The 27,615-nt window shown below is 36.1% G+C and overlaps 1 protein-coding gene across 3 annotated transcripts in view; it reads left to right on the top strand.

The window, feature by feature from the left end:
• The first annotated feature begins 3,918 nt into the window (after positions 1–3,918).
• LOC113049906 (MICAL-like protein 1) overlaps positions 3,919–27,615 on the top strand; it is a 28,417-nt gene continuing 4,720 nt past the window's right edge. Inside the window, exons 1-15 of one of the 3 annotated variants that reach the window (XM_026212643.1) lie at positions 3,919–4,485; positions 7,093–7,141; positions 7,852–7,993; positions 11,240–11,340; positions 12,093–12,217; positions 12,349–12,902; positions 13,033–13,096; positions 13,501–13,892; positions 19,245–19,537; positions 20,330–20,464; positions 20,731–20,857; positions 21,693–21,783; positions 26,632–26,705; positions 26,815–26,929; positions 27,071–27,117. In XM_026212643.1, the coding sequence (XP_026068428.1) occupies positions 4,343–4,485; positions 7,093–7,141; positions 7,852–7,993; positions 11,240–11,340; positions 12,093–12,217; positions 12,349–12,902; positions 13,033–13,096; positions 13,501–13,892; positions 19,245–19,537; positions 20,330–20,464; positions 20,731–20,857; positions 21,693–21,783; positions 26,632–26,705; positions 26,815–26,929; positions 27,071–27,117 (2,452 nt within the window). In that variant the 5' untranslated portion in view covers positions 3,919–4,342. Of the gene's footprint in view, positions 4,486–7,092; positions 7,142–7,851; positions 7,994–11,239; positions 11,341–12,092; positions 12,218–12,348; positions 12,903–13,032; positions 13,097–13,500; positions 13,893–19,202; positions 19,538–20,329; positions 20,465–20,730; positions 20,858–21,692; positions 21,784–26,631; positions 26,706–26,814; positions 26,934–27,070; positions 27,118–27,615 lie in introns of those variants that run through there. The other 2 variants (XM_026212642.1, XM_026212644.1) reach the window with 2 other exon arrangements.

Genomic DNA, 27,615 nt, shown 5'->3' with positions numbered 1-27,615 from the left:
AACCAAAAGAGTTTATAATAGTGCCCTTTTGGCAAGTCATACAGATAATAATAATAATAAAAATCTCTTGAGCAAATTAAAACTCTAGCACAGGCACAATAACCAATGAATTCATAATCATTTTTTTATTTTTATTTTTTTTGCATATACAGACATGCATACAAATACACACACAAAATCTGAGTAACAGCCAATGCTATAACCTTTGCCAAATTTTGAATATATTGAATAAAATATATCAGTTTAAGGTTATTAATGTATGACTTTATTGGATACAGTCAAAAAGCTCAAGATGAGTTGGGACAGACCAGACTTTGCTAATTTTAAGTAAGATAATAGTTCATCTAAGATTTCTAGTAAAAACGTGCAATTTGAACCTCCAAAACTAAAAATAATAATAATAATAAATAATAATAATAATAATAACTAAGTGTACCACATTTGTAAAATGTGCCAATGTCACCTTCTAGTGGTTGGTTATTTTAATCACATGTGTATTTGGAGGAGACAGCTACAGATGAACTAGTAAAAACAGGCCTTGTTCAAGGGGGAAGATGTTAGACTTCTTTTGGTAATGAATGATTTTGTGAATTAATCTTTCTAACAATGTCTACAAGACATATTGTAGCACCCAGCCAACATCATTGCTCCCCCACCGACACGACAGAAATAAAATAGCAGGTGAAGGATGGTGGTCTAGCATGCCATTGACAAATGACCTTCTGAACACTGACTGTCAGGTCCCTTCTTTTATAGGCCGTGACTACAGTTAAGATGTTCTTATACTGTATATAAGTCCAGATTTAGAATAGACTGCTGCAATTTTTTTATTCATTTATAGCCTAAGGGCACCTACATTAGAGAGCCTCCGTTCTAGTATCTGCTGGTGGAGGTCTTTTAGAACCTCGGGAAGTTTAAAGAATTTGTTTTCTGTGTGGAATGGGTTAGAAATGTAGATGGCATTCAAAATGTAGAAGAAAAAGAGGAGCAATTGTATTAAATACCTACAACTGGTGACTGGTTCCTCTCAAGGGAATTCTTTTTTTTTTTTTTTTTTGATGTATCACTACTATCGTCTTGGAGGAGTTTTGGTTCCCTCCTTGCCAATGTCAAACTGAAACTCTAATTGAAACTAATGTAGCACTTATTTCACTGAAACTGAATCATGAGCTTACTGCCTTAAAAGGCAGAATGATATAAATTGAATTGTTGTCTTTGTCGTAGTTTTTTATTAGTGCTAAATACAATACAGACTGTGTCAAAGCAGCTTTACAGTGTCATACAAGAAAATAGTTTGTCAATAATGCAAGAGGGCAATAGTAAACAGTAGATTTTTCAGTTAAAGTCACTTCATTGAAGATACAGTGATGTCATCATCCAGCTCAGCTCTCTTCCAATAGTATCTGTGCGATCAAGCTGCAATATTGTCGTCAGACATTAAGCATCCCCAATTAAGTCAAGTCAAGTCACCCTTATTTATATAGCACTTTAAACAAAACATATTGTGTCAAAGCAACTGAACAACGTTAGGCTAATTAAGAAAACGGTGTGACAATAATGCAAAATGACAGTTAAAGGCAGTTCATCATCAAATTCATTGATGTCATCATCCAGCTCAGTTCAGTTTAAATAGTGTCTGTGCAATCATTTGCAATCAAGTCAACAATATCCCTGTAAATTAAGTGTCCCATTAAAGGGTTAGTTCACCCAAAAATGAAAATTATGTCACTAATGACTTACCCTCATGTCTTTCCAAACCCATAAGACCTCCGTTCATCTTCGGAACACAGTTTAGGATATTTTAGATTTAGTCCGGGAGCTTTCTGTCCCTCCATTGAAACTGTGTGCATGAAGAGAGACAGTATCATCAGCTCCTCGGTTCTCGAATCAGACACGTCCGACAGAACCGGTTCTTTACTTAAGAATGAGTCAATCTTTCATTCGTTATCTGGCTTGGCTCGGTGTTCATCTTCAGTTCTCTCTTCACAGCAGTTCAGTCAGTGTACTGTTTGAGTAAATGAATTACTCTGGGATATTGGTTTGTTTGAACTCAGAGGGAGTGTCAGCCACATTAAAAAAGTTAACAGCTTAAGTCATTTGTGGATTAATGCGTATTGGAGACACAAACTGTTTCAAATGATTCAGTTCGATTTGGTGAACTGGTTCAAGAAGAACAGGTTAAATCGGATGATTCGTTCCTGAACCAGACATCACTACACTGCAGTGTTATGAATGTGCTCACAACAGACCTAGAAGACAAGGCAGTGCTGAATAAAGTAGTTTTTGTTATTTTGGGACCAAAATTTATTTTTGATGCTTCAAAAAATTATAACTGACCCTCAAATGTCACATGGACTACTTTGAAGATGTTTTTATTACGTTTCTGGACATGGACAGTATATTGTACATACATTTTCAATGGAGGGACAGAAAGCTCTCAGACTAAATCTAAAATACCTTTAACTGTGTTCCGAAGATGAACGGAGGTCTTATGGGTTTGGAACAACATGAGGGTGAGTCATTAATGACATAATAAAAATCTTTGGCTGAACTAACACTTTAAGCAAGCCAGAGGCAACAGCTGCAAGGAACCAAAACTCCATTGGTGACAGAATGGAGGAAAAACCTTGGGACAAACCAGGCTCAGTCTGGGGGCCAGTTCTCTTCTCACCAGATGAAACCAGCAGTTCAATTCCAGGCTGCAGCAAAGTCAGATTAGCAGAAGAATCATCTGTTTCCTGTGGTCTTGTCCTGGTGGTCATCTGTGACAAGGCCTTTACAGGGGATCTGTATCTGGGGCTCTAGTTGGCCTGGTCTCCGCTGTCTTTCAGGGATGTAGAGGTCCTCTCTAGGTGCTGATCCACCATCCATGCTGGATACGTACTGGATCCGGGTGACTGTAGTGACCCTCTGATTTGGATTCAGACTGGATCTGGTGCCTACGTTGACCTCAGAATAAGAGAAACAGACTAATATTAGCGTAGATGCCATTCTTCTAACGATGTACAGTAGCAAGTACATTGGGTGTTATGTGAAGTGTTCCCGGTTCAGGTTTACCCAATTAATAATTAATAATGCTGCTGCTGTTATAATTGTATTAATCAATTTATACATTAGTCTAAGTGTTGATTCCATTCTTTAAAATGGAAAAGTGATACAATAAATAAATTATGTAGGCAATTGATGTACTTTAATGTAATGGTTGTACTAATAAATAAATAAATAAATAAATAAATAAATAAATAAATAAACAAACATTTTAAACACAGCTCCTTTAGGCTTTTCGCCACTGGGAAGTGTACATTCAGTTATTTCACAGTCTATGTTATTTCTGTGTCAGTCCCAGCTCTTTGACTCATAAATACCGTAAGTCAGTGACCGCTGCATTCGCTCACTTCATTCCTTGCCTCCCAACAGCCATGCACTATGCAGAGATAACGCATGAGTGAACGGTGAGTCTATGGTTTGAACTACTGATCTATAAAAGAAGTGGTTTGAACTGTTTGGTAAACAATAATTCTGTCAAGGCCTTTAAAAAAAAATATTTCTTGGAAAAAAATGTTTTCTTTGTATTGTTTCTTAAACGATATTTTATCATTTATAATTTGATAATATATAAATCATTTGCATTCAATTTGTATAAATTTTTTTTGTTCATTTCACTCATTGTTTATACCAGCACGGGTGAAAAAAAAAACTTTATTAAAAAAATCTGTTTTCAAATTAGTTTTTGACAGAAAAACGATTAGATTTCTATTATTTTTCTGTAAATTATAATCATAATAATGCTACAAAAACAAACAAACAAAAAGAAATAAATAAAAGCATCTGTCATCCAGACTATACAATTAAATAAATAATTTTTTAAGGTTTGTTTTGTATTTATTTTGGGCAAGACTTTTATTTTGGCAAGGGAACTCTTCGTTGTAGGCGTGTGGAAGGCGCGTATGTCCACCAAATTCGTCAGTACACGGCACGCTAATCCTAAAATAATATTTAACAGTTAGGCCTAATATCCTGCGTTTGTCTAAGTCTCGTCTTTGAAACTGAACGCCGCAAATTGGATATCATTGATGTCTCATTTTAAAAGACGGACATTCAAGCCTTTAACTGAAGTTGGAGTTTGACTCTTGTGTGCTGATTTTTTCTTTTTCTTTGGAGTAGCCTGCGGTCAATTCCGTACTTTGACTTTGATCGAATGGGATCGTCTAAAATTCAGACAGCAGGATCTAACTGTACCGAACAGAGACATGTGGAAGAGGGTCTCTCATAAACTTTTGGGTCTTCGTGTGTATTGCAGTAGCAGGACTAGTGTATAGGTGTGGATTTTGGAATCTCGACCATGGGCTCTCTGAAAGCTTTACAGGTTTGGTGCAGAAACCAGTGTGAAAGTTACAGTAATGTGGACATTACAAACATGTCTTCATCCTTCAGAGATGGACTGGCCTTCTGTGCCATCATCCACAGACACAGACCTGATCTCATGTGAGCACTTTTCTGACACTTCTTTCATTTGTTTACATTTTCTACTTCTCTGAAGATTGCATAACTCATAAAATGCCAGCATCTTAACGATCTTAAGTCAGGACAGCTTTATCTATTGGAAACACTGCTTCCTTAGTTTACACAATAAGTGGAAATGCAGGTTGTGTTGTGTGCTATTGTTAGGTGTGACTTGAAATAAACAGGAAGTGACACACCCGATTCTCATCGGGAATATTTTAGCCCACATTGAAATGCAGTCATCATTTACAAACGTTATGCCAAAATAATTTTTATTTTAGTTGATGAAAAGTTATTATGAACGGAATGAAGAATTTAAACAATTATACCGTTCCGACTTCTTCTGTATTTCAATATGTGAGTTTTAATAGAAAAGAAAGATGTATTAATAAAATAATAAACTTATAATAATAATATAATATAATAATACATTTTACTTCAACTCTAAGAAATAACAGCAGATAAAGGCTTAATAATAATAATAATAATAATAATAATAATTAAAAGGAAAAATTAATTTTCACCACAAGTTCACACCTGTGAAATAAAATGACAGTTTTGGTACTTTTAGTGAACCAGTTTCATTTTAACTGTATTCTAGTGTAATTCTAAACACTGACAAAACTAGTTTTTGTATGCAACATTAAATAGCTAGCTTTTAGAAAAGAATACCCCTTCTCCTTTAAATTAGAAATACCACCTGTCACAGACTGAAGCTAAATTAGAAATTGGCCCGTTATATTCCCTATATAGAGTTTTCCGACACTTTATGATTTCAGACTGGGTGAATGAAGGTTGGTTTAACAATAAGAACAATAGCAGCACACATCAGTATGGTCCAGACATTTACCTGGGTTAACCAGGTTTACTTTGATAATGTGGTGCTCAACGTATCCAACCTTTTTTGTTTTCCAACTTCGTGTTTTGCTGTCACAATACACAAAGCCACAGATTGAATCACTTTTTCTAGATTCCTCAGGCCATAGGTCATATCTGTTGAGTAGATCACATGTTGTATGTAATGCTGTGATGGACATGTTGGGTCATGCTGGAGACACTCACACTCAGTCAGTCCTGATTCACACACCCTAGTCAGTATACTAATGAAAAAGACTCTTGATTGGCCCTCTAGAAGCTTGTGTTCTGAGCGTCGCTTCATTGGTCCATCCCAAAGAGGCACAAAATCACATTCACAGACTTTTAAATTAAATGTTCCCTCCTGGTGGAATGACCTGCCCAACTCACATCTCTTCCATCTTTTTTTGACCCTCTAACTCTAGCACTCTTTATTCTAATTCTTTTAAAAACAAAGGCTTGTCCCTTTTACATTTACACTCTATTAATTTACTGCTTGTTTTCTTTAAAAAAAAAAAAAAACTTTTTGTCTTCTATCTATTGGTTTTCTTTTTATTATACAATTAACAAAAGCAAAAGAAGGTCCTCTAACACTAGCTTGCTCTATTCTTTTTCTGTTCTATATATTTCCTTTTAATTTATTATATATATAATTAATTAATAAAAAAAACTTGCTATGTGTTAAGTAGGGCTGTCACTTTTGAGAAAAATCTAATTCGAACAGATATCGAATATCAAGCAATGTATTTTAATATATTCGAATAAAAAAAACAAATGGTCTAATCATAGACTGTAAAAAAATGCGCTACACATGGCATTTTAAAAACCGGATATTTTATTTATAGTTCGATTACGGATTGATTGCTACCATTGTACTCATCTTTAATTTGCTTTAGATAAAAGCATCTGCGAAATGTAAATAGATTGAAGTCTTGTTCTAGTTCATACATACGTGAATTGGGATCAGATTACACTCACAGTAAAATATAATGTAGAGCTGCTTAAATATAGATGCCAGACAGCTGCTGATTTCTGCAACAGCTGTTCTTTCCTTGTCTCACAAACACAGATTCAGTGTTCCTCAAAATCGACCAAACACACCAAACATTGCAAAAACCTGGTATAATTAAATACTTTGTTAAAAAAGTATGAATAGACTTTTGAAAGGATCATTTGTGTTTTGTCCTCAATTGTACAGGTGTGAATTTTAGTTTTCTTAAGCCAGGCACTTATTGTTTCACACTGGATGTAACTACTAGACCATTCACTGCCATTTAGTTTCTCTGCATGCTGCTAAATCATAAAATGAGGGATTAGGTGAATAATAAAGCATTTTTGTAAATTAACAAACACACACTTTTCTGATACATTGGAGCATGTTGCCAAACACTCTGTGTGTCTCATTCTTTAAGCTTGCTTTCTGTGTTTGCAGTGAACTGGTGATTTATGGATAGACAGCAAATTAGAAAAGAACAAACACAGCACTGATACAAAACTGAAGACATTCTTTTGACTGGAAGTAATGCCACGATAATTATTATGATCTAATCATCAGTGGCAGTGCTGCCTTGTATGATTTGGTTAATCTTCCGATCTCTGATTCACTGACAATTTGCAAATTACCTAAAAAAAATAATAATAATAATGTATTTTTAATAAACTTTGTGATGTTTGTATTTCATGACTCTGGACTTCTGATATTGCTAAACATATTTTTATTTCTTTGTCCCCTAGAGATTTTGATTCCCTCTCAAAAGAAAATGTCTTTGAGAATAACCGTCTGGTGAGTATCACACAAACCACTGACCAAAAATAATTAGATATAGAGAGGGTTTAAATATAATTTATGATGTTAATATGTACCATTAGCCAGAATAAACTGTTAACTGTTGACAGTTCTTAAAGTGTGCTCTGGATTTTGAAGGAATCTTTTTCAGTTCTGCTCTTGAAAGAGGAATTGGTTGCAGCAAAACACCTGTATGTTTGTGTCAGTCACATGACAGAGTAATGCTACTTTTCTTTAGTTGAGCTAGGTATCGTTTTAGTCTGTTGTGAATTTGCATATACAGCAATGTAAATTTGTATACAGACTACCTTTGGTGTGGATGTCTAGTTTTTACTGTGTAGAAAAAAAATGTCCTTGTTGTGTTTAAATTCTCATTAAACCATTTTAAATCTAAGCTGACATTGACTATATCTCCAAAATATAAATACCTATACTATGGAGCAATAGACTTACAGCTGGTGTAGATACTGGTAAAGTATTTTTTTTTTTATAATAATCATGTGGTTGTTATTATTGATAAAATAGATGTTTATCACGGTCATCTATTTCTAAAAGCTTATGGGCAACATCGTTATGGAAAATGAGACATTTAGGACTGCTGTATGTTTGTTTTTTTTTGTTTTTAGTATTATAGTTTGTGTCATAATTGTGTTTTTTGTGTACTGTATTTGGTTGTTTATGCTCTGCTGATATGTGATGTTTCAAAGGCGTTTGAGGTTGCTGAGAGTGAGTTGGGTATTCCATCCTTGCTGGATCCAGAAGACATGGTGTCCATGAGCGTGCCTGACAGATTGAGCATCATCACCTATGTATCTCAGTATTATAACTACTTCACCAACAACTCTCATAGTGAGTATTGAACACTGCAAATAGATATGCTGACTTAAACGAACATTTTATTTACACACACAGAGATAAAACCGCAATGTCTTTATGGCCTTTTTCATCATCTCTCCAAAAGCATAGTAAATAAAAACTTACTGCACATTCTGTGTGTAGTGTAAGTCACATACAAATTACTCTTATGAGCCAATCTATAGGATTAGATTCAAGTCCATTTTGTACAAATCTTAGCAGCAGATGTGAAACGACTGCAGAGATTTTTTTTCCGCAGTATGCTTCTGTATGCAGTGCATGTCATGTCACAGAACACTGAAAGTGTGACTGAAAGTGCAAGTGATTTTCTAAGGTATTGTAATTAGGGATGTTCATTCAAGGAAAAGTAATGATCGATAATCACTGGGTATTATTCGATTAGTAGTATATAATCACCCACCTCCCGCATGCACCCACGCACGCATACCGTAAACACACACCCATAAAAAGAGAGAGAGGGAGAGAGACTATTCAGGCTTTCATCCTGTATGATAACAAACTGTTAAATTCATTAGAGAAAAGTCTATCCTAACCCAAGCCAATTGATGGTTGTATGATTGCTGAAACATATTAATATAACATAACCAAATGACGTCACTTATTAACATAACAGTCCATCTATTATCAACTGTTCACAAGGCTGTAGGAGCCTAGGACATTTCTATTTTTAAAATGAGCATGAACATTCATATAATATTTTCAAAAGTTTACAGATTAATTAAGATTAGAATAGATTGATTCAGACATGAATATTAGGTTTAAAACACATTACGAGTTAAAACAGAATATCATAAAACACATATCCACCCTCTGACATTGTCTCCCTTCCCCCTGCTGGCCTGTACTCACACTGCACTTAACGCTCCGGGTCGGTGTTCTGTCCATCTCTTCTACCCTGTCAGATTTTGCTACCTCCCATGAAAAAAGTAGGTAGGCCTGCCAAACCGAGGGGGAGCTTTTAATTGAAACAAGAGAACTAATATAGAGCCTTACACGGCCCAGTCCAGGGCTAATCAGATTCCTCTGCCCGAGTCGTTGTCCTCATTACACAGCTGCAGTTGCAGCCATTATAATAGTCTAGTTTTGGTTTTTAATGGCAAAGTGGTCATATTTTGTTTCGATTCTTTATTAATTTAATTCAGAAATATGACTGAAACATTTTATGTTTGTTAAATTCAAGTTTGTTTGTTTTTAGCAACCATCGCATTTTTCTCAGTTTATCCTTCTCAAAAAAAAAAAAAAGATTAGCGTCAGAATATTTTAGGAATTAAGTCAAAATTATGACAATTAAATCATGTTACATTTCATGAAGTAAAATTGAATATATTACACCTGTATACTCTGCCAAAAAACGGATTAAAAAAAAGTATGTGGCATTCTTCACGTTTAAAATGAAAAAGAGCAATAGGCTTACTGACGATTTGTTTTAACTCGAATTGATTTATTCCACGAGACACTCAGTTGTATTAAATTGTTCTGTTTTTTTTTTCAACATGAACTCAAATATTTTTTTTTTTCGTGCTGCAAATATTAAACAGGAAATTATATTTGATTCACATGCATGCTGCATGAAAGGAGGCGAATATCTCACTACAGATTAAAGAGAAGAAAAAAACATTTATTATTTGTATTTTATCTTAAAATTTACAGAAGCCTGAGGCTTTGTGTTATAATAAAAAGTAGCAAAGCCCAAAGCTTATTATGATTAAAACGTTACTGTATTTTCTGGACTATAAGTCGCACTTTTTTTTCATAGTTTGGCAGGTGCGACTTATTTATCAAAATTAATTTGACATGAACCAAGAGAAATGAACCAAGAGAAAACATTACCGTCTACAGCTGCGAGAGGGCGCTTTATGCTGCTCAGTGCTCCTGTAATCTACACTGAAATCATAGAGCGCTCTCTCGCGGCTGGAGACGGTAATGTTTTCTCTTGGTTCTTGGTTCTAAATAAATGCCACTTATAGTCCGGTGCGACTTATATACGTTTTTTTTCCTCGTCATGACGTATTTTTGGAATGATGCGACTCATAGTCCGAAAAATACGGTACATATTATCTCCAAGCATATCATAATTAAAACGTTTACATTTACTTCAGAAAAATCAACATAACAGTCAAATTTTTAAATGGTTTAAAAATGTTTATGGTTATCAAACCAGTGGAATATTACATTTTATTCCTTCAACAAATAAGAAATCATTTTAATGCAACTAGCTCGTAATCCAGACTTACATGGGAAACAGGAAGTTTATCGCTCAGCACAGTGGAGTGCATCGTTCTGTTAACTTTGTGGTTCATTATTTTGATTCGTTTGGGACGCGGTGACACAGAAGACCCTCTCACAACATATTGCTTTATAATTCTATCGCATTTGCTGCTCAGAAATGTTCACGTAATCATGCTGCACATGTTAGTAGTTCCCTGGCGCGGTTGCTCACACTGCAGGTGTAGAGCACACTAATTAAACTGAACTGTGCTCTGGTCCACCTCTTTCAATGAACCGCATCCAAGCGAGTCATGGAGCAATCACAGTCAACCGAACCGGGCTTTGGGGGTAAGACGCACTCGGGCATGTTTCACATCTTTAGAAAATAATCGCACAACCTAATCGATAATCGGTCATTAAATCAACTAAATGAATATATTAGAAAATCGTGACCCATCCCTAATTGTAATACATGATTCATTTAAGAAGTATCACATTGCAGTAAACATCATAAATGGGAAAAATAAGAGAGAAAAAAGAAATCCACTTGGACAATGTAAACAGAAAGAACTATGTTCTTGATAACAACAAATTTCCAAACCTGATTGCACTGAATAAGAAGGATTTGGTTTGCACTATGCATCACACTGGGTTGCAGTTTTTAGGATTCATAGATTTCTCATTGGTTTGCATGTTTTGGTTCGAACTGATTTACACTGTATTAACCATTGGGTGGTACAAGTAAACAAACCAGCTTTGCTGTTTGAGCAAATTACTTGTCCAGATTTTTTTTTTTATGTTTAGGTTTATGAACCAGTGCCTTTAAAAAAAAAAAAAAAAAATAAAGTTTGTACTGCCTCTAGGGTTTAGCTATATCTCTGGTGTAATTGACAGTATGTACCCAGTGCTCTCAAAAGAACTTAAATTGTATTATATATTCCTTGAATTAGAACATTTAATATAGAAAACCTGCTGCACACATTTTACTGAGTGTTTTTATCCTTTATTTAGCTATGTCTAAAAAACTCAAGAGCCCTGGTGGTCCTGGTCACATTAAACCAGCCATAAAGAGACCATTTGCTCCTCCAGAGGGCTGTGACGCTCAGACTGAGGTAAAGAAGACAACAATGTTTTTTTCTTTTTTTTTTCTTTAAATCTTAATATCTGGATAGCTGTAGACCTAACAACACTCTGTATGTGCAAATACAAATTCTCCAAAACTGCACACTTTTAACCACATTTAATGATTTGCAGTTGCACCATAAGTAGAGTGGAATTTTTGATTACACAAGATGGAGAGCAGTGAGATCTCATTTTGGCCTGATCCCATGTATTCAGAGAAAAATACTCTGCCACTGCCATTTGCTCTAATTCACTTATGAAATCAGCAGTCAGAGCTAAATCACATGTTTGGTTTGTGGTAGACATTGTGAGCTGTCTGAGTTCAGAGAATTTTGCTTCTCCAGAAATGTTCTCTTATCCTCCTTGTACCTCCCCTTCACTTACAGAATTCTCCTCCTTTTCTTTATTGTTCTTTATCCTTTCTGTTTCTCTCTATGTTTCTATCCAAATTCATGATGTCAGTAAAATTAGTTTCTCAATGTGTTAATTTAGACCTAAGCATTTGTATTGTCATCCTGTTTTTTCTATGTAAAACATTTTTTTTTTTTACTTTGATCTCTTGTTAAATAAATGTGTACACATTTTCTAATGCCATAATGTTAAGTATGTTTGTTTTGTATACATATTCATATGTATTCAATCTGAAATACGGATCCATTAGTGGATCTTACCATCCTTTCCATGTGTTTTTTTTTTTTTTTGTTACCTTCCATACTCGTCCTGGTTTCTTGGTGCTGCGTAGTCTGGTGCAGATAGCCAACCAAAACGCAGTACTCTGAGCAGCACCTGTTCAGTCTGTGGAAAGCATGTTCACCTGGTTCAGAGGATCCTCGTTGATGGCAAACTTTATCATCGGAACTGCTTCAGGTGACTGATCAACTGCCTAGCATAACATCTGCATCTGCATTGTTCTATTATTTAAAGCTTATAAATAACATTACTTTTTATTCCCTTTGCTGTCATCGCTGTTTTTGTGAGAATGTCTGCTTTTATCTCAGATGTAGGGAATGCAGCAGAACTTTACTTCCTGGGTCTTACAAGTTTACAGAGGATCCTGGATCATTAGTGTGCACACACCATTTCTCCAGATCTGCCATTAATCAGAATGGTCGTTCAGATATGAGTAATCAACTAGACAAATTAAACTCAACAAGCCCAGAAGACCCAAACAATAGGAGTTTAGAATCTAAAGCATCACACATCAATGCTGAGATCAACCCAGAGAGAGAGGAAATTAAAGAAATAGAAACAGCATCAAGTAAGAAACCAGATAGCAGATCAAAAGTTGAGACAGAACATGAAGCACCTGGTTCTTCTAGTCCACCAAATCCTTTTGAAGAATCTGAAGAGGTGGATCAGGACACACAGCAAGAAGACCACAAGCCAGCCACTGATGTAGCCAGTGGCAATGGTCCAGCAACTTTGGTGAAAAGTACTGCAGCAGAAGGTCGACCGGTTCCAGCACCTAGACGGGTATTTGAGCCCACCCCTGCTCCTCGGCCTGTACCCAGGCCACGTCCACCCAGACCCTCTGAAAGCCCCATTCTCAATGGTGAGCACTGATGTTGACCCTGATTGCATTCATAAAACTGTCTAACATTACACTTGCCATACTATTACATGTTGTTTCCATGTTTTATATTTGTTAAATGTTTTTAACTATCTTTTAATTGTGGTTCTAGGAGATCCTGACACTCCAATTTCTCCAACTCCTGTGCCAAGAGAAAGACTACACTCACCTGCTCGGTAAGACATCTCCTTTACTGTATCTCTTATTATGCATTAGTCAGGTTTTGGTTCTTGTTCATGAACACTGCTGTTCAAAAGTTTGGAATAATTCGGATTTTTATGTTGTTGAAAGAAGTCCCTTATGCTTACCAAGACTGCCTTTTTTCAAAAGAACATAATGTATTTGAAATAGAAAATCTTTTGTAAAAGTATGTCTTTACTGTCACTTTTGTTCTTAATCTTACAAAATAATGAATCAGCAAAACTGTTTTAAACATTCATAAATAAAATAAATCCAGCCCTAGTGAGCATAATATACTTTTTTTTAAAGACATAAAACACTAAATTATTCCAAACTAGATTTGACCAGTAGTGTATTTCTGTGATTTCCTCTCAGTGGTTTAAATGCACTCTTTTCCCAGCTCTAGCAAGGCTAATGACACTCCTAAACCAAAAGAACCACCCTGGCTGGCTCTTGTCCAATCAGAAACAAAGAAGAAAGCAGCACCTCGCCCACCCACAGGTATGGCTATACCTCCTTGCACTGGTTCATCTCCTTCTCAAAAGGAGGGGGAATCAAGACCATCGTCTCCTCCAAATCCCTTTGATAATGATGAGGAAGAAGAGCCAGAAACATGTCCTGAAGATCCCCCTGGTCCTGTGGTGGCTAGTCATCCTTGGTATAGGATCACTCAGGCTGCTGAAATCACAGCTGGGGACACAAGAAGACCAAGTCCTGCCCCTTCTGAAAGTCCCAAAAGTGTCCGAAGGAAGAAGCGTCCAGCACCAAAAGCACCGAATTCTTCTACATCAGGTTAAAGGCTTACAGTGTCTGACATCATACATTTTGCTTTGCATATTCCTGTATTTCTGCTGTATGTAGTTGCTCCAACTTGTTTTAATTAACAGAAACTGGGAATATTTATATATTAAATTAATTCACTAACAGTTATTTCGGTAATCAAGTAGTCATCCGATTATTCTAATGATTAATCAAGTAATCTGACTTTTTTTATGGTGATAAAAATGGACCTAAGCAAACAATAGACTTGGTCCGTGACAACCGTGTCATGGTTGTCAACTGCCACCGGGCCAACGGTCGTGCACGTGACGTCACACACTCTATAACAAGCATAATACGAAGTTTTCTATACAAGTGTAATAACAGTAATAGTTTCAAAATGTTTTATTTAGTCTGTAAGTCTATGGTAATTCACAAATGACCTCAAACGCCATACACAGCGTTTCCTTTAGATTGGCAGGTTTGAGAGCAGGAAAATACAGTTTATTCTGACGTAACAAATTTGAACTCTGTGTCAGTACTAGGGATGTCAAATTTCGATTATTTCCATGATCGATCGTCGTTTAAATTAACGATCAATTAATCGATTAATCGTTAACCATAATACTGCAAAATGCGTCTATTGCAGGCACGCAGTCAGCGGTATGACAGGATGTGCAAAAGCCACACACACACACAAAACGCTTTCTCACTTGAATTAAAGAGGTTTTAGTCTGAATAAAATGCTAGTAGCAGGATTATAAAATGAATAGATGCGATTATGATCATTTGATAAAATGAAGAGAGCGCGCCATACTTTTGAGGTCATTTTACTTTGTTGACAGTTTCCAATCCCGCACGGAGAACGCTGAACGCGCCTCTTTAAATGGTTTTGTGGTGCTCGTTGTTGTATTTTAAAGCAAAATTGCAATGTTTTCAACTGACATTATTGTATAAAATTATCCGAAATGTGGAGCGCGTGTGACTGCGCTGCACATTAAGTGAACTACATCGGCGCTGCTGCACCAAAACACAGTTGCTCACATTAATTTGATCCTGCTGGATTCTGTCCTAGAAAATGTCAGATTTTTAAAAATCCGGCATACAGCGCATTAGATCGTGACAGTGCATGCGTGCACACGAGGATGAGCGAGCGGGGCTTTGGCTAGATTTATTTGGAGGTTATTGCTCATGTCTCATTCGGCACAAATCGAAATGTTTCCATATTCGCAATGTATTTGAATGTTAAACTATTATTTATAATGTAAACTAGGCTTGTACTTAACACGCATTCGCATATAGACGGAAAAGATGATCCTCTTCATATGAGCAAAAACGTCCTTGGCATAACAGCAGAGTGGACAGGTATACTACGGTCTATTTAAACTGACCAGTGTAACCTTTTAATGTTTAGTTGACATTTTATTTTGATAATGAACAGACTGCGATGTAAGTTTGAATCGCTAGAATATACGTGTGCAGCAGGCTCCGGGGCGATCGAAACAGCTGAGACATTAAAAAAAATATATATATTTTCCGCAAAAGTGTTTACTTTCATTTGTGCACACTCACAATAAAAAAAGAAGATTTGTGCTCTTGTAAAATAAAGCAAACAAATAGAATGCGTTGTCATCCTTTTTTTTTTTTTTTGTGAACTTATGGAGCGCCCACACTTCTGTTTTAAATCCGTTAATCTTAATTAGCCTATTTAAGTCGGATATATTTCGCATAGCCTATTTAAAAAAAAAAAAAAAAACATGAAAACAAATTGTTATTTTTATGTTGGGCCTATTACTTAGTAGGCTATAAATTTTCCTTAAAGCATCCCATTTTGTCCCAGGGCTTAGAACCTGTGCCCTAGTCAGGTCCATGCAGAAACTTGTGAACGATGCTCGGCGTCACCGTTTAGTGACAGCAGTGAATGCTCCAGCAATTATTTATTTAGAAATGATAAGATCTGATTATGACAAGTGTGGTATAAAAGCTTTGTTTATTAGAGGAATAATAGGTTAACTGGAAAATGTTAGATCGCGACCATGCTTTTGGACCCCATAGTCTTCATTTACGCGGCTTTGTTCTGGTTTGCCGGTTGGTCAAGAATTTCCACAAATTCAGTAGGGTGATATCAGGTAAAATGGGCCATTTAAGGTTTGGGGGTCCTAGCCCCTCTGGAATTTAGAACCAATGACTACAAAATATTTCAAACTATTGTCATAACTGTGCTTGACAAGTAACAGGTGTTTTAATTGGTTTATGGTTGCTATGGTGGGTGGGGTAATAATTCTTATCAAGACTGCACCAGAGAGCTGCATGGTAAGTAGCCTGGCATACCAAATGTAACTAAACTATTATAAGGATGATAAATCTATAAAAAAACAAACATGCACATAAAAAAAATATGCATAATATCTGCCTTGATGGCATCAATCAGAAATAATGTTGTTAGTTTGGTATATATTTTTAAAAAAAACATATTTTTTGAAAAAGTGATGTTTTTCTTGGCGGCCCAATTTACCTTAACCCACTGAGGTAAAATGGGCCACATGGTTTCAGCTAAAATGGGCCATCATCTGTGTCACTCACAAACACATATACACATGTGTGTGTGTGTAAATTTATATATATATATTTACATTTAGCTGACGCTTTTATCCAAAGCGACTTACAATTACTATATATATATATATATATATATGTCAGAGGTCGCACGCCTCTGGAGCAACTAGAGGTTAAGTGTCTTGCTCAGGGACACATTGGTGGATTTGAACCCAGGGCTCTCACACCAAAGGTGTACAAACATAAAATGTGATCCATGTTCTGCCTGGTTTCATGAGAGCTGTGGTGAAGAGAATGGTATCTGTGATGACGATGGTTTAATTTGCAAAGACTGTGTTTGAAAAAAACTTTCATCACACACACATACACACAAATCAGTTATCAGTTATCAATTTTGAATGTGAATTTTTGTAATTTGCACATTTTGTTCTAAATGTATTGTTCACACACACACACAAAAACACACACGCATACACACCCACACACACACACACAACTGACATCAGTTCACTGATCTATGTTGTTCCAAAATTGACTTTTTTAATTGCACATTTGAATATGTGGGTTTGCACCCAAAATTTATTTTTTATTTTTTTTATGGCACATATGGATATGTTTTTTTTAATGCGGTTTAAATGTTATGTGGCTGTATAAGCAGTTGTTTTGAAATTAAAATTGATGATAAATTACTATTTCCCTTTGCAGTTTGACCGGCCCATTTTACCTGAACAGCTGGCCCATTTTACCTTAAACTGCTCATGCAAAAAAAGTTGGCACAACTGATATTTCAAGAACTGTAGGGCCTAAATAATTATATTTTATTATATAATTTCAACACAAAATTATCAAAAACGGTCATTATTAATCATAAATACACATGGAATAGGCATATATGGTATTGTATTATTGTCCCAAACGATTTACCAAAAAGTGGCCCAATTTAGCTGATATCACCCTATATTTAGGCATCGTTTCTTTTCCTAAATCTTCATAGTCTAACCCTCTAATTTCCCAGGTTTATTTTATTATCTTTCGCTTTTAATAACTGTTTTCGCATCTCTTACTGTGGTAAACATGGGAAGGGAAATTAAAGATTTCATGAATTAAGAATTCGTTCGATTTATTAATTTGTTCCCTTATTTCACTTAAATCATGGGTTATTTAGGGAACAAAATTAATGAAACATGGACAATTGCCACATTAATAATTCGTAGGAATGAATTAACAAGTTGTAGGAATGAATAGACTACCTGTCCTGTCACTGTGTCCCGCAGCCCTGCAAAGCGCACGATATAAAACAGTTATCTGATGAAATGATTAGTAACTACATTTCTATTGCATTTAATGTTGAAGAACTTTTATGTTGTTTCTATTTTAATGTACTTTAAAGTTTAAATCACATTAAAAGCTTAATTTGTACATTGTGAATGAATGATGATGCTTTTATATATCGTCACCGTCACTCACAGCCGCTCGCACGTGTTGAGTGCGCATGAGCCGCACGCAGCCCAACACTGAATCGGTTAACCGACCATCGACAGCCTTAATCGATTGCATCTCTTATCGACAATTAATCGATCATCGATTAATCGTTGACATCCCTAGTCAGTACCTTATAAACTGGACGAGGCAGTTTACTGTCGGGGATTTGTCATGTCGTGTCGTGACCCCAGGTACCCCCCTGCCAGATGTCTTGCGATAGGCTTGTTTTTAGTAAATTTATATTTTTAGTCGGATCCTGTCACGTGTAGGCAGATGTCTAGGGCCGCTTTCTATAGCGTGATTTTAATGACAATGTCTAGAGTGCATAATGTTACGCGGTCATTAATCTCTCCACTTGCAAACAGATTGATATTAAAATATCAAATGCAAGTAATCATGTTTTTTTGAGCAAAAGACATAACAAAACAACATAAAATACATAATGTAATAAAACAATATAATCATAATTTATGTATTATATCGAATGCCTGCAGAGGGCACCAGTGGCCTGGTGATTGGTGTAGGTTTATAAATGTTTATAAACGTTTTAGAATGGTGCACATTGTTTCCAGATGAATGTTATAAGCAACTCAGACTCACAGTGTATGCAAAGATGGAGTTTGAGATGATAACTGTTTGTGTGGAGCAGCATTTACTGTCAACGGACCCACTCTGAGATGCACACAACCTATACACATAAAAACAAAACGCATATCAAAACCATAGCACACATTTATTTTATTTAATCACAGCTTTGAAAATTCACAATAGCACTAAGCTTTATTATTATTTTTAAATGGTTTAAATATTTAATGCAGCTTTAGAAAATGTTCTAATAATGCTTTTCATAGATTCTCATATGTAGAAATTTGCTGGTTAATCGACACGGGCAAAATGCAATCAAGTTTTATTTATTTTTATTTTTATTTTTTTTTAATAATCGAGTACTACATTTTAATCAAGGAATCATGACAGTCCTAATTAAAAATTCATCTTAAAATTCATCACAGTTTATGTAGTAATTCATGAAGTTTCAAGAAATGTATGATCTTAATCAATAAAAACGATATTGAGAGGTAAAAATAGAAAAGCATTGGATTTTTATACGGCTGTACTGATGTAAGCATTTTCATTTAGAGTTAGAATATTTGAATATATTAGTAATAATTTATTATAAAGACTTTTTACTCATCCTACAGCCCTCTCAAATGACAATGGACCCATGGTTGTTACAGTATATTGTAGTTGACTAACTATTCACTTATATATATTTTTCTGGGTTGTCTCTTTCCTGCTGTTCTATAGCTTTTCTTTCATCTCCGACTTCTTCTCCTGCTTCTTCTATAGCTCTGAGCACAGAGAGCCTTTCCTCCTCTTCCTCAGACCACAGTGCAGTCCCCCAGCAACCTGCTGCTAATGAACAGGACCGTTTGTTTACCAAAAGTGTGTCTGAACCATCAATCAACGCTCCTGCTTCTGCCCTGTCCCAAAAAACGAAGCTTCAACCTCACTGTTCTCCAAACCTGCCTCCTCCACCACCACCTACCAACACCAGCTCAGCACCAGCTACTCCACAAACCAGTCGCAGTGTGAGACCACCACCGTCCCCTTATTCACAGACACCCAGCACTCCAGGCAAGGTTAGATTTACTGTCAAGATCACACTAGCTGTTTAAAAATCAAGATATGTTTATGCTTTCCTGTTCTTTTTATCATCAAAGCATCTACTTTACAATACAGTAAAAACTATTTTAATTCAGAAAACGGTTTAATTTCACATACTTTTTTTTTTTTTTTTGTAAAATGCAGCTCTTATGTGTACAACTACTTACCTATGCCACTGGTTCAGCATTGCTAATTCAAAGGCGAACTCCAAAGTGGTACTATAAAACTAATAATGGATACTTAGCATGTTTTTATGTAGTTATTGATAAATGGCAACCTTTGTTGTGACTCATAATTGTTAGGCAGTAATGACATTTTTAATTGCTTTCGAAATTAGCTGAGAAATATAACAAATTTTAGTAGCAAAATATTTAAAGGGGTCATAAAATGAGGAATCAAAATTATGTATATGTACACTACAGACAATAAGAGGTTACGTTACATTAAAAACATACACCAAGTTTCATAAAACACTCAACATGATGTAAAGGAGGCTTTGAATACGGTGCGATGAAGTTAGCCAATCACAGCACCTTTTCTGCAAGAGGTAATGCATTTTTCACGGAGAGTAAAAAAAAATGTGGATGATTTATTAACTTACCTTCAGAAACATAATATAAAAATCTGAAAAGGCTTTTCATGACCCTTTTAATAGATTTAATCTCAAGTTTTCACATCTTAGATCCAGGGAAGTTCAGGTGCTTTCCTCTCTTACTTTCTTTGTTCTGTATCTTTGATTAATGCTCTCTCATCACTGTCATCTTCAGCGCACTTGTAAAGAGAATCCATTTAATCGGAAGAAAACCACCACTGTAAGCTCTTCTGTATCCAGACCCCCAAAAGGGCCCCGTCCTGCACGACCTCCTGCTCCTGGACATGGATTTCCTCTCATTAAACGCAAAGTGAGGCACAGAAAACAGCCTCTTGCTACTTTTATTATTACTATTTTAATTATCATGAACATGGACATGAACATGGATTTCAATATGGAAAAGTAGAAATTATATTTTTATTGCATTTTGAAAAATGTATTTGTTTATTTACAGCATCAGAATGAAGTTAGTTTGGTAGTAACCATTCAACTTTAGCATCAGACATTCGTCTCTTACCACCCATATATTAGTGACTGCATGCTTTTAATTTCCTGTCCTTTCATTGTATTTGGTAGGTACAGTCAGATCAGTATATCCCAGTTGAAGACATCCATGTAGAGATGAGTGACCTGGAGAAACGGTTGGATGAATTAGAGCAGAGAGGGGTGGATCTAGAGAAGAGCTTACGAGAATGTTCAAATGGTAAGAGAACTGCGTGCTACAGAAAAACTTCCAACATTGACTGTGCTGATGTGATATGAATTATTCAAGGATTTCTGCTAATGATGATCCAGTGTCATTTAGTGTCCTGAAGTGGCTCCATTTACATTAAATGCTGTTTCACACAAACTCCATCTCTTTTATAATTTAAACAACATTTAAACACAAGGCACACCTATAATCTTCCTATGTTTGTAATAAGAATTGTTTACAAATTTGTTAGCAACAAAAGAGAAGCTTTATGGCCTGTGTTTTTTTTTTTTTCAGACTCTATAGTTTTAACCTTTGAAAGAAAAAGAAATTAGGACTATCATAAATATAGTAATTTAACTTGTTTCTTAAAACTGTAATTACATAAAAATAATAATATTTATTATATATTTGTTTAATTTTAACCTTTTAAATAATAATAAAATATTTTTTTATAATAATGTTGATTACATTTATTTATTACTATTATTGTATATTTCATTAAATGGTAATAAAAAGAATATTTTTTTCTTGAAAGGGGTGGACTGAATGTGATTAATTAGTGGTGTTTTTAGTGAAATTGTTTGTTGTTGTCATCTCTCATCCTCTGACCAGTAACTGGATTCAGCAGGTTATCTAAAGGTTTCTTATTTTTGGCTCAACTAAAGAGAGTAGCAGTTCATGTGGTTTATAGAAGCTGATCAGCCTGAGACTGAGCCCCAAAACTAACAACTCAAAACATGGGCAAATCTTTATAAAAATACTCTTTGTTTCAACCAGAAACATGATCTTGGGCATGGCTGCTTTTAAATGACTTGACTGAGTGACTCTGTGTTTTGTCATTCAGACGATGAGGAGGAACATCTACTTGTTGACTGGTTCACTCTGATTCACGAAAAGCATTTACTGGTACGGAGAGAGGCTGAACTGGTCTACACGTAAGTGCATTTTTAGCATACATTTAAAATGCTGTAGCATCAATAACAACATACTATATTATTCACCTACTATTACACACTGGGTCTTAAACTGTGAGGCCTCCCCTGTGTATGGTATGGTATTCATTTGCAACCTCCCCAGAGAAAACTGTGAGGCCAAGATGGCGGCATGTATGGTTTGATGTGTGTTTGTCCTCTTATCTATACTCATTTGTTTGCTTTTATGCTCATATATGGAGTAACATTTTTAGCAGATTCTATGATTGAGCTCTTTGGTTTTTAGATGAAATAATTTTACAATTGGATTATGGACTACTTTGCTGCAGAAATGATCCATCTCCAGGCTCTACTTGGATCCTGAGGCCCTGTTAGCTTCTCTAGGCCTTAACAGCCTAGCTACCATCTCTAGGCTCCAGGTCCTAGCTACCATCTTCCTTCTCTAGCCCAGCTATTATCTCTAGGCTTCAGGTCCTTGCAGCCCAGTTTCCATCTTCAGGCTTTATTTGGATCCTGAGGCCTTGTTGGCCTCTCCAGGCCCTAACAGCCAAGCTACCATCTCTAGGCTCCAGGCCCTAGCAGCCCAGCTACCATCTCTAGGCTCCAGGCCCTAGCAGCCCAGCTACCATCTCTAGGCTCCAGGCCCTAGCAGCCCAGCTACCATCTCTAGGCTCCAGGCCCTAGCAGCCCAGCTACCATCTCTAGGCTCCAGGCCCTAGCAGCCCAGCTACCGTCTCTAGGCTCCAGGCCCTAGCAGCCCAGCTACCGTCTATAGGCTCTGTTTGGATCCTGAGGCACTGCTAGCCTTTCCAGGCTTTACTTGGATCTGGAGGTTCTGCTAGCTTCTCTAGGCCCTAGCAGCCCAGCTAACATCTCCAGTCTCTGCGTGGATCCTGAGGCCCTGTCAGCTCCTCATGGTTTTGCTAACATCTTCTGCTAACATGGCTCTTCTCTTAATGCTGCTTTGTTCATTGTTTGTGCAGAATCTAAGATCAAGTGATTTATACTGGGTGAGTACATCGTACAATATTTGTGGCTCTTTGGACATAGCCTATGGATTTAACTGTTCAGCCTTTGTGCATTCCCCTCAAATGCCAAAAGAGTTGGCAGAGGACTTAAATCTAGCCTGGTTGCCACCCAGAGATATTCTTCAGCTTCAAAATCTTTTGATTTTAAATGACTATTTTGCATTTGATGGCAGACATTACTGGGACTCTCATTTTAAAAACTCTACAGATTCTTCATATACTGATGGTAAACAGAGATGGTTAATATTTTTATTGCTGCTTTTATCTGGCAATGTGCAGCCAAATCCAGGCCCTGAGTTGCAGTGTATTCCATTGCCATCTGATGTGAAATCCATGTCTGGTTTGAGTGTAATTCACCTTAATGTTCGCAGTTTGTTATCCAAAATGGATCTGCTTAGAATTTGGGTGAATTTAACAGATGCAGATATTGTTGTGCTATCTGAAACCTGGCTGACAAAATCAATCACTGATATGGAGATTGGAATGGGTGGTTATAACGTGTTTCGTGCTGACAGACCAAGGAAGGGTGGTGGGGTTGCAATTTATGTCAAATCTAAATTTAATGTAAAGTTAGTCGATTCAGAATCAATCGGTAAGCAGCTGGAATTTTTGGCAGTGAAGGTGGAGTTGGCCAAGGGCCTTTATGTTACTGTTGTTGGGTGTTATAGGCCTCCTTCTGCACTGAGTACTGCATTGCAGACTCTAATTCAACTCTTATCCAGATTGGACTACTCTGAAATTATTTTAGCAGGTGATCTAAACTGGGACTGGCTGAAACCTTGTTCAGATGAATTTAAGTCATTTTGTGATTCTGTCAATTTTACACAGTTAATCAATTCTCCCACTCGTTTAAATCTTAAGTGCCATGAGAAATCCACCTTAATTGATTTAATTTTGACTAATGTCCCACACAAATTTTCTGCTGTTGGTGTTTTTTGCAATGACCTAAGTGATCATTGTGTTGTTGCTGCTGTAAGAAATACTAAGATGTCTAAATGTAAACCTCGCGTAATATGTAAGAGGAATCTCAAAAAATTTAATGAACAGGGCTTTTGCCATGATTTGTTTAATTGTGATTGGAGTAGAATAGAGCTGATTCCCGATGTGGAGTCAGCCTGGATCTTTTTCCGGGATAGTTTTTTGCAAGTAATAAATAGACACGCCCCACTAAAGAGATTCAGAGTTAAGGGGCGGGAAAATCCCTGGTTTTCCTCTGAGCTTGGAGATATTCTTCATGACCGCAATTTAGCTTGGGCCAAAGCAAGAAAATCGGGCTCTTCATCTGATTGGCTTGTTTTTAGGCAGTTAAGAAATAAATGTTCTTCTTTTATTAAGAAAGCAAAATCTGACTTTTATCTGTCAGCCACTACTAACACCTTAAATGATCCCAGAAAATTTTGGAAGGCTATAAAATTACTTTCTTCAAACAAAGATAGTATTAATGTTCCTTCTTTTATTATGAAAGAGTCTGTAGTAGTTCATGACAAGCTGGAGATATTGAACCATTTTAATGAGTATTTTATTCAGTCTGGTTCTTTGTTTGACACTGCTTGTCCTTATACTGTGACACCTTGTAGAGATGTACCAGTCTCTACAAGTGTCTTCAATCTCACTCCATTCTCAGTGGCTGATGTTCAAAAAGCCCTAAAAGGGCTGGCTCCTGAAAAACCTCCAGGACCTGATCTTATAGAGCCCTACTTCTTAAAAATAGCTGCTGATTGTGTAGCACAGCCTCTAACGTACCTTTTTAATCTTACTTTAGAGAGCAATACTATTCCCAAAATATGGAAATCTGCATTTGTTTGTCCATTATTGAAAGGGGGTGACCCGTCAAATTTAAATAATTACAGGCCAATTTCTAATTTGTCTGTTTTGGCCAAAACGCTTGAATCCCTGGTGAGTGATCAGATTAAATACTTCTTGCATGTACAGGACATTTTATCCCCAGTTCAGTCTGGTTTTAGAAAAAAACATAGTACCATCACAGCTGCAATGAAGGTGATAAATGACATCTCTGTTGCTCGTGACAAGAAGCAGCACTGTGCAGCACTTTTTATTGATTTGTCAAAAGCTTTTGACACTGTTGATCATGATGTTTTAAAGATTAGGCTTCTTAATTCGGGGTTTTCAGAGAATACTGTCTCTTGGTTCTCAAACTATCTTAGTGACAGAACCCAGTGCATTAAGTATGATGGTGTTCAATCTGGTATTTTACCAATCCTTAAAGGGGTTCCACAAGGATCTGTGTTAGGCCCTATTTTATTTACTGTTTATATAAATAACCTTAATCGGCATGTGTCTGATGCAAACTTTCATTTTTATGCAGATGACACCGTTATTTACTGCTGTGCTCCCTCTCTTAAACAAGCCATTGCACATTTACAGAATGCCTTCACTGTGGTTCAAAACACGTTGCTACAGTTGAAACTTGTGCTTAATGCAGAAAAAACCAAATGTATGCTCTTCACGGGCACTCGGAATAGACCACTGAATGTTCCTTCAGTGATTACTCTTGACGGACATGAAATACAGACTGTTACAACTTATAAGTATCTTGGAATTGTTATTGATGATTGCCTGTCATTTAAGCCTCATGTTCACTGTCTAGTGAGAAAGTTGAAGCTAAAATTGGGTTTTTACTTTCGAAATAAGCTGTGTTTTTCTTTTAATGTTAAAAAACGGTTAGTGGCATCCACTTTTTTATCTGTGCTGGACTATGGTGATATATTATATATGCATTCATCTGCTCAATGCCTTCAAATGATTGACGCAGCCTATCATGCATCACTGAGATTTATTACTAATTGTAAAGCTCGCACCCACCACTGTGAGCTGTACTCTCGTGTAGGGTGGTCTGCTCTGGCCACACGGAGGCTTTGTCATTGGTACATATTTATATATAAGGCTATTCTTGGTGTGCTTCCATCCTATTTATGTTCACTTCTTATGAAAAAAAGTGCTGGTCATTACTCTCTGCGTTCTCAGGCTGTTGTCTTGTTTTCTGTCCCACATATCAGTACTGAGCTGGGTAAAAAGGCCTTTGTTTATTCTGCTCCCTTTACATGGAATTTGCTGCAGAACAACTTAAAACTTAGTAAATTGATTCCTTTGAGTGTTTTTAAGTTAAGAATGAGATGTTTTGAGTTGGACTCCCTCACATGTCAATGTTTTTAATTGAGATTTCATTGTAAGTGCATAATTGGCTTTCAAACTGTTTCTATTAATTAATATTTTATTTTCATGGTTTTTTGAGTGTGTGTCTTTGTACGTATGTAATGATGTGATGTAATTCAGCTGCCTATCTTGGCCAGGTCTCCCTTGCAAAAGAGATTTTTAATCTCAATGGGCTTCTCCTGGTTAAATAAAGGATAAAAAAAAAAAAAAAAAAAAAAAAAACACATGATAGAAAACAATCTCAAACATTTACATTTAGAATTGAATAATATACCTATCATTAAACAATGTTGCAACATCAGTTTATAGAGAGAATTTAGAGGCAGTCCCAATTTATTTAGAGAAGGATGAGAATGTCTTTTAAATGCATGAACCTCTTTCTGGGGCAAAAAAAAAATCACTTTTATTTGCAAATCCTAGATGAATGAGACGAGATGTTTCAGTTTGCATGGTTTTAACAGTTTATGCATTAGGCTCCTCTGTTATTTAATTTAGTTTTTGCTAAGAATCCATGTCTTCTCTTCAAAACATTATCCATCTTAAATCTTTAGTCTTTTAGCAGACTTTGAGATATATATATATATATATATATATATATATGTAGAATTTTTATACACACCAATCTGTATTATCTGTATCTGGATTTTAGAGCTAAGCAGCAGAACTTGGAGGAGAGGCAGGCTGATGTGGAATATGAGCTTAGATGTTTACTTAACAAGCCAGGTATGAAACAACACAACATCCTCCTCCTTTCTCTCAAATTACAGCCATTCTTTATTCAATCTCTCCTTTATCTCTATCTCACTTTCCCAACGGCTTACATCTGTGATAGAGAAAGAATGGACATCTGAAGACAAAGACAGGGAAACGCAATTGATGGCAGAACTTGTCACCATAATTGAGCAGAGGAACCAGATTGTTAACAGCATAGATCTGGACAGACAGAGGTAATCAGTCGATGCAAATGCACTCCGTTTCATTCTCTGCTGAGCAGTTTTTTTGTAAATTTGAGATGAAATAGAAAGTCATTTTGTCATCAGTATCAAGTTTGCATCAGTTTTTGAGGAGTTCATCAATTTCTACTTTAGGGAGGAGGAGGAGGACAAACAAGTAGCTGCTATGCTAAAGAAAAAAGGTCAGTGTTATTTTTTCTTTTCAATGACTCTCTGATTTCTCATTCATAATACATCTTGCTAGAGATGTACTGATTGCAATTTTCTTGGCCAATTCCGATTTGCGATGTTTTTGTTAGTGTGATCTGCCAATACCGATTTTTTCTGATTCAGATTTTTTTTTTCCCTAAGAACTATAATTAACAGCATATACAAACAAAAATATACTTTTCTTCAACGCAACGTTTTATTTTAATAAAAAACACAAGTTAAAAATCGGTTATAAAATAAGAACAAATAAAAAAATGCAAACAACAGCTCGTAATGTTCCGGTGAAGCTCATTTTATATGTGCTGTACATAGGTAGAGACTCTGACAGATACCTCTCCTGCCTCATTTTTATCAGAAACTGAGAAACAAAACAATTGCAACACCGTAAACAATAATAGTGGAATTAACATACAGTTTCATGTTATTAAAGAACATACAATTTTATATGCAGAGTCTGGTAATCTCAGGAA

The sequence above is a fragment of the Carassius auratus genome, chromosome 30 (assembly GCF_003368295.1).
Source record: "Carassius auratus strain Wakin chromosome 30, ASM336829v1, whole genome shotgun sequence".
NCBI classification, from domain to species: domain Eukaryota; kingdom Metazoa; phylum Chordata; class Actinopteri; order Cypriniformes; family Cyprinidae; genus Carassius; species Carassius auratus.
The sequence above is the reverse complement of the archived record's forward strand: the minus strand, read 5'-3'. Positions and strand labels throughout refer to the sequence as shown.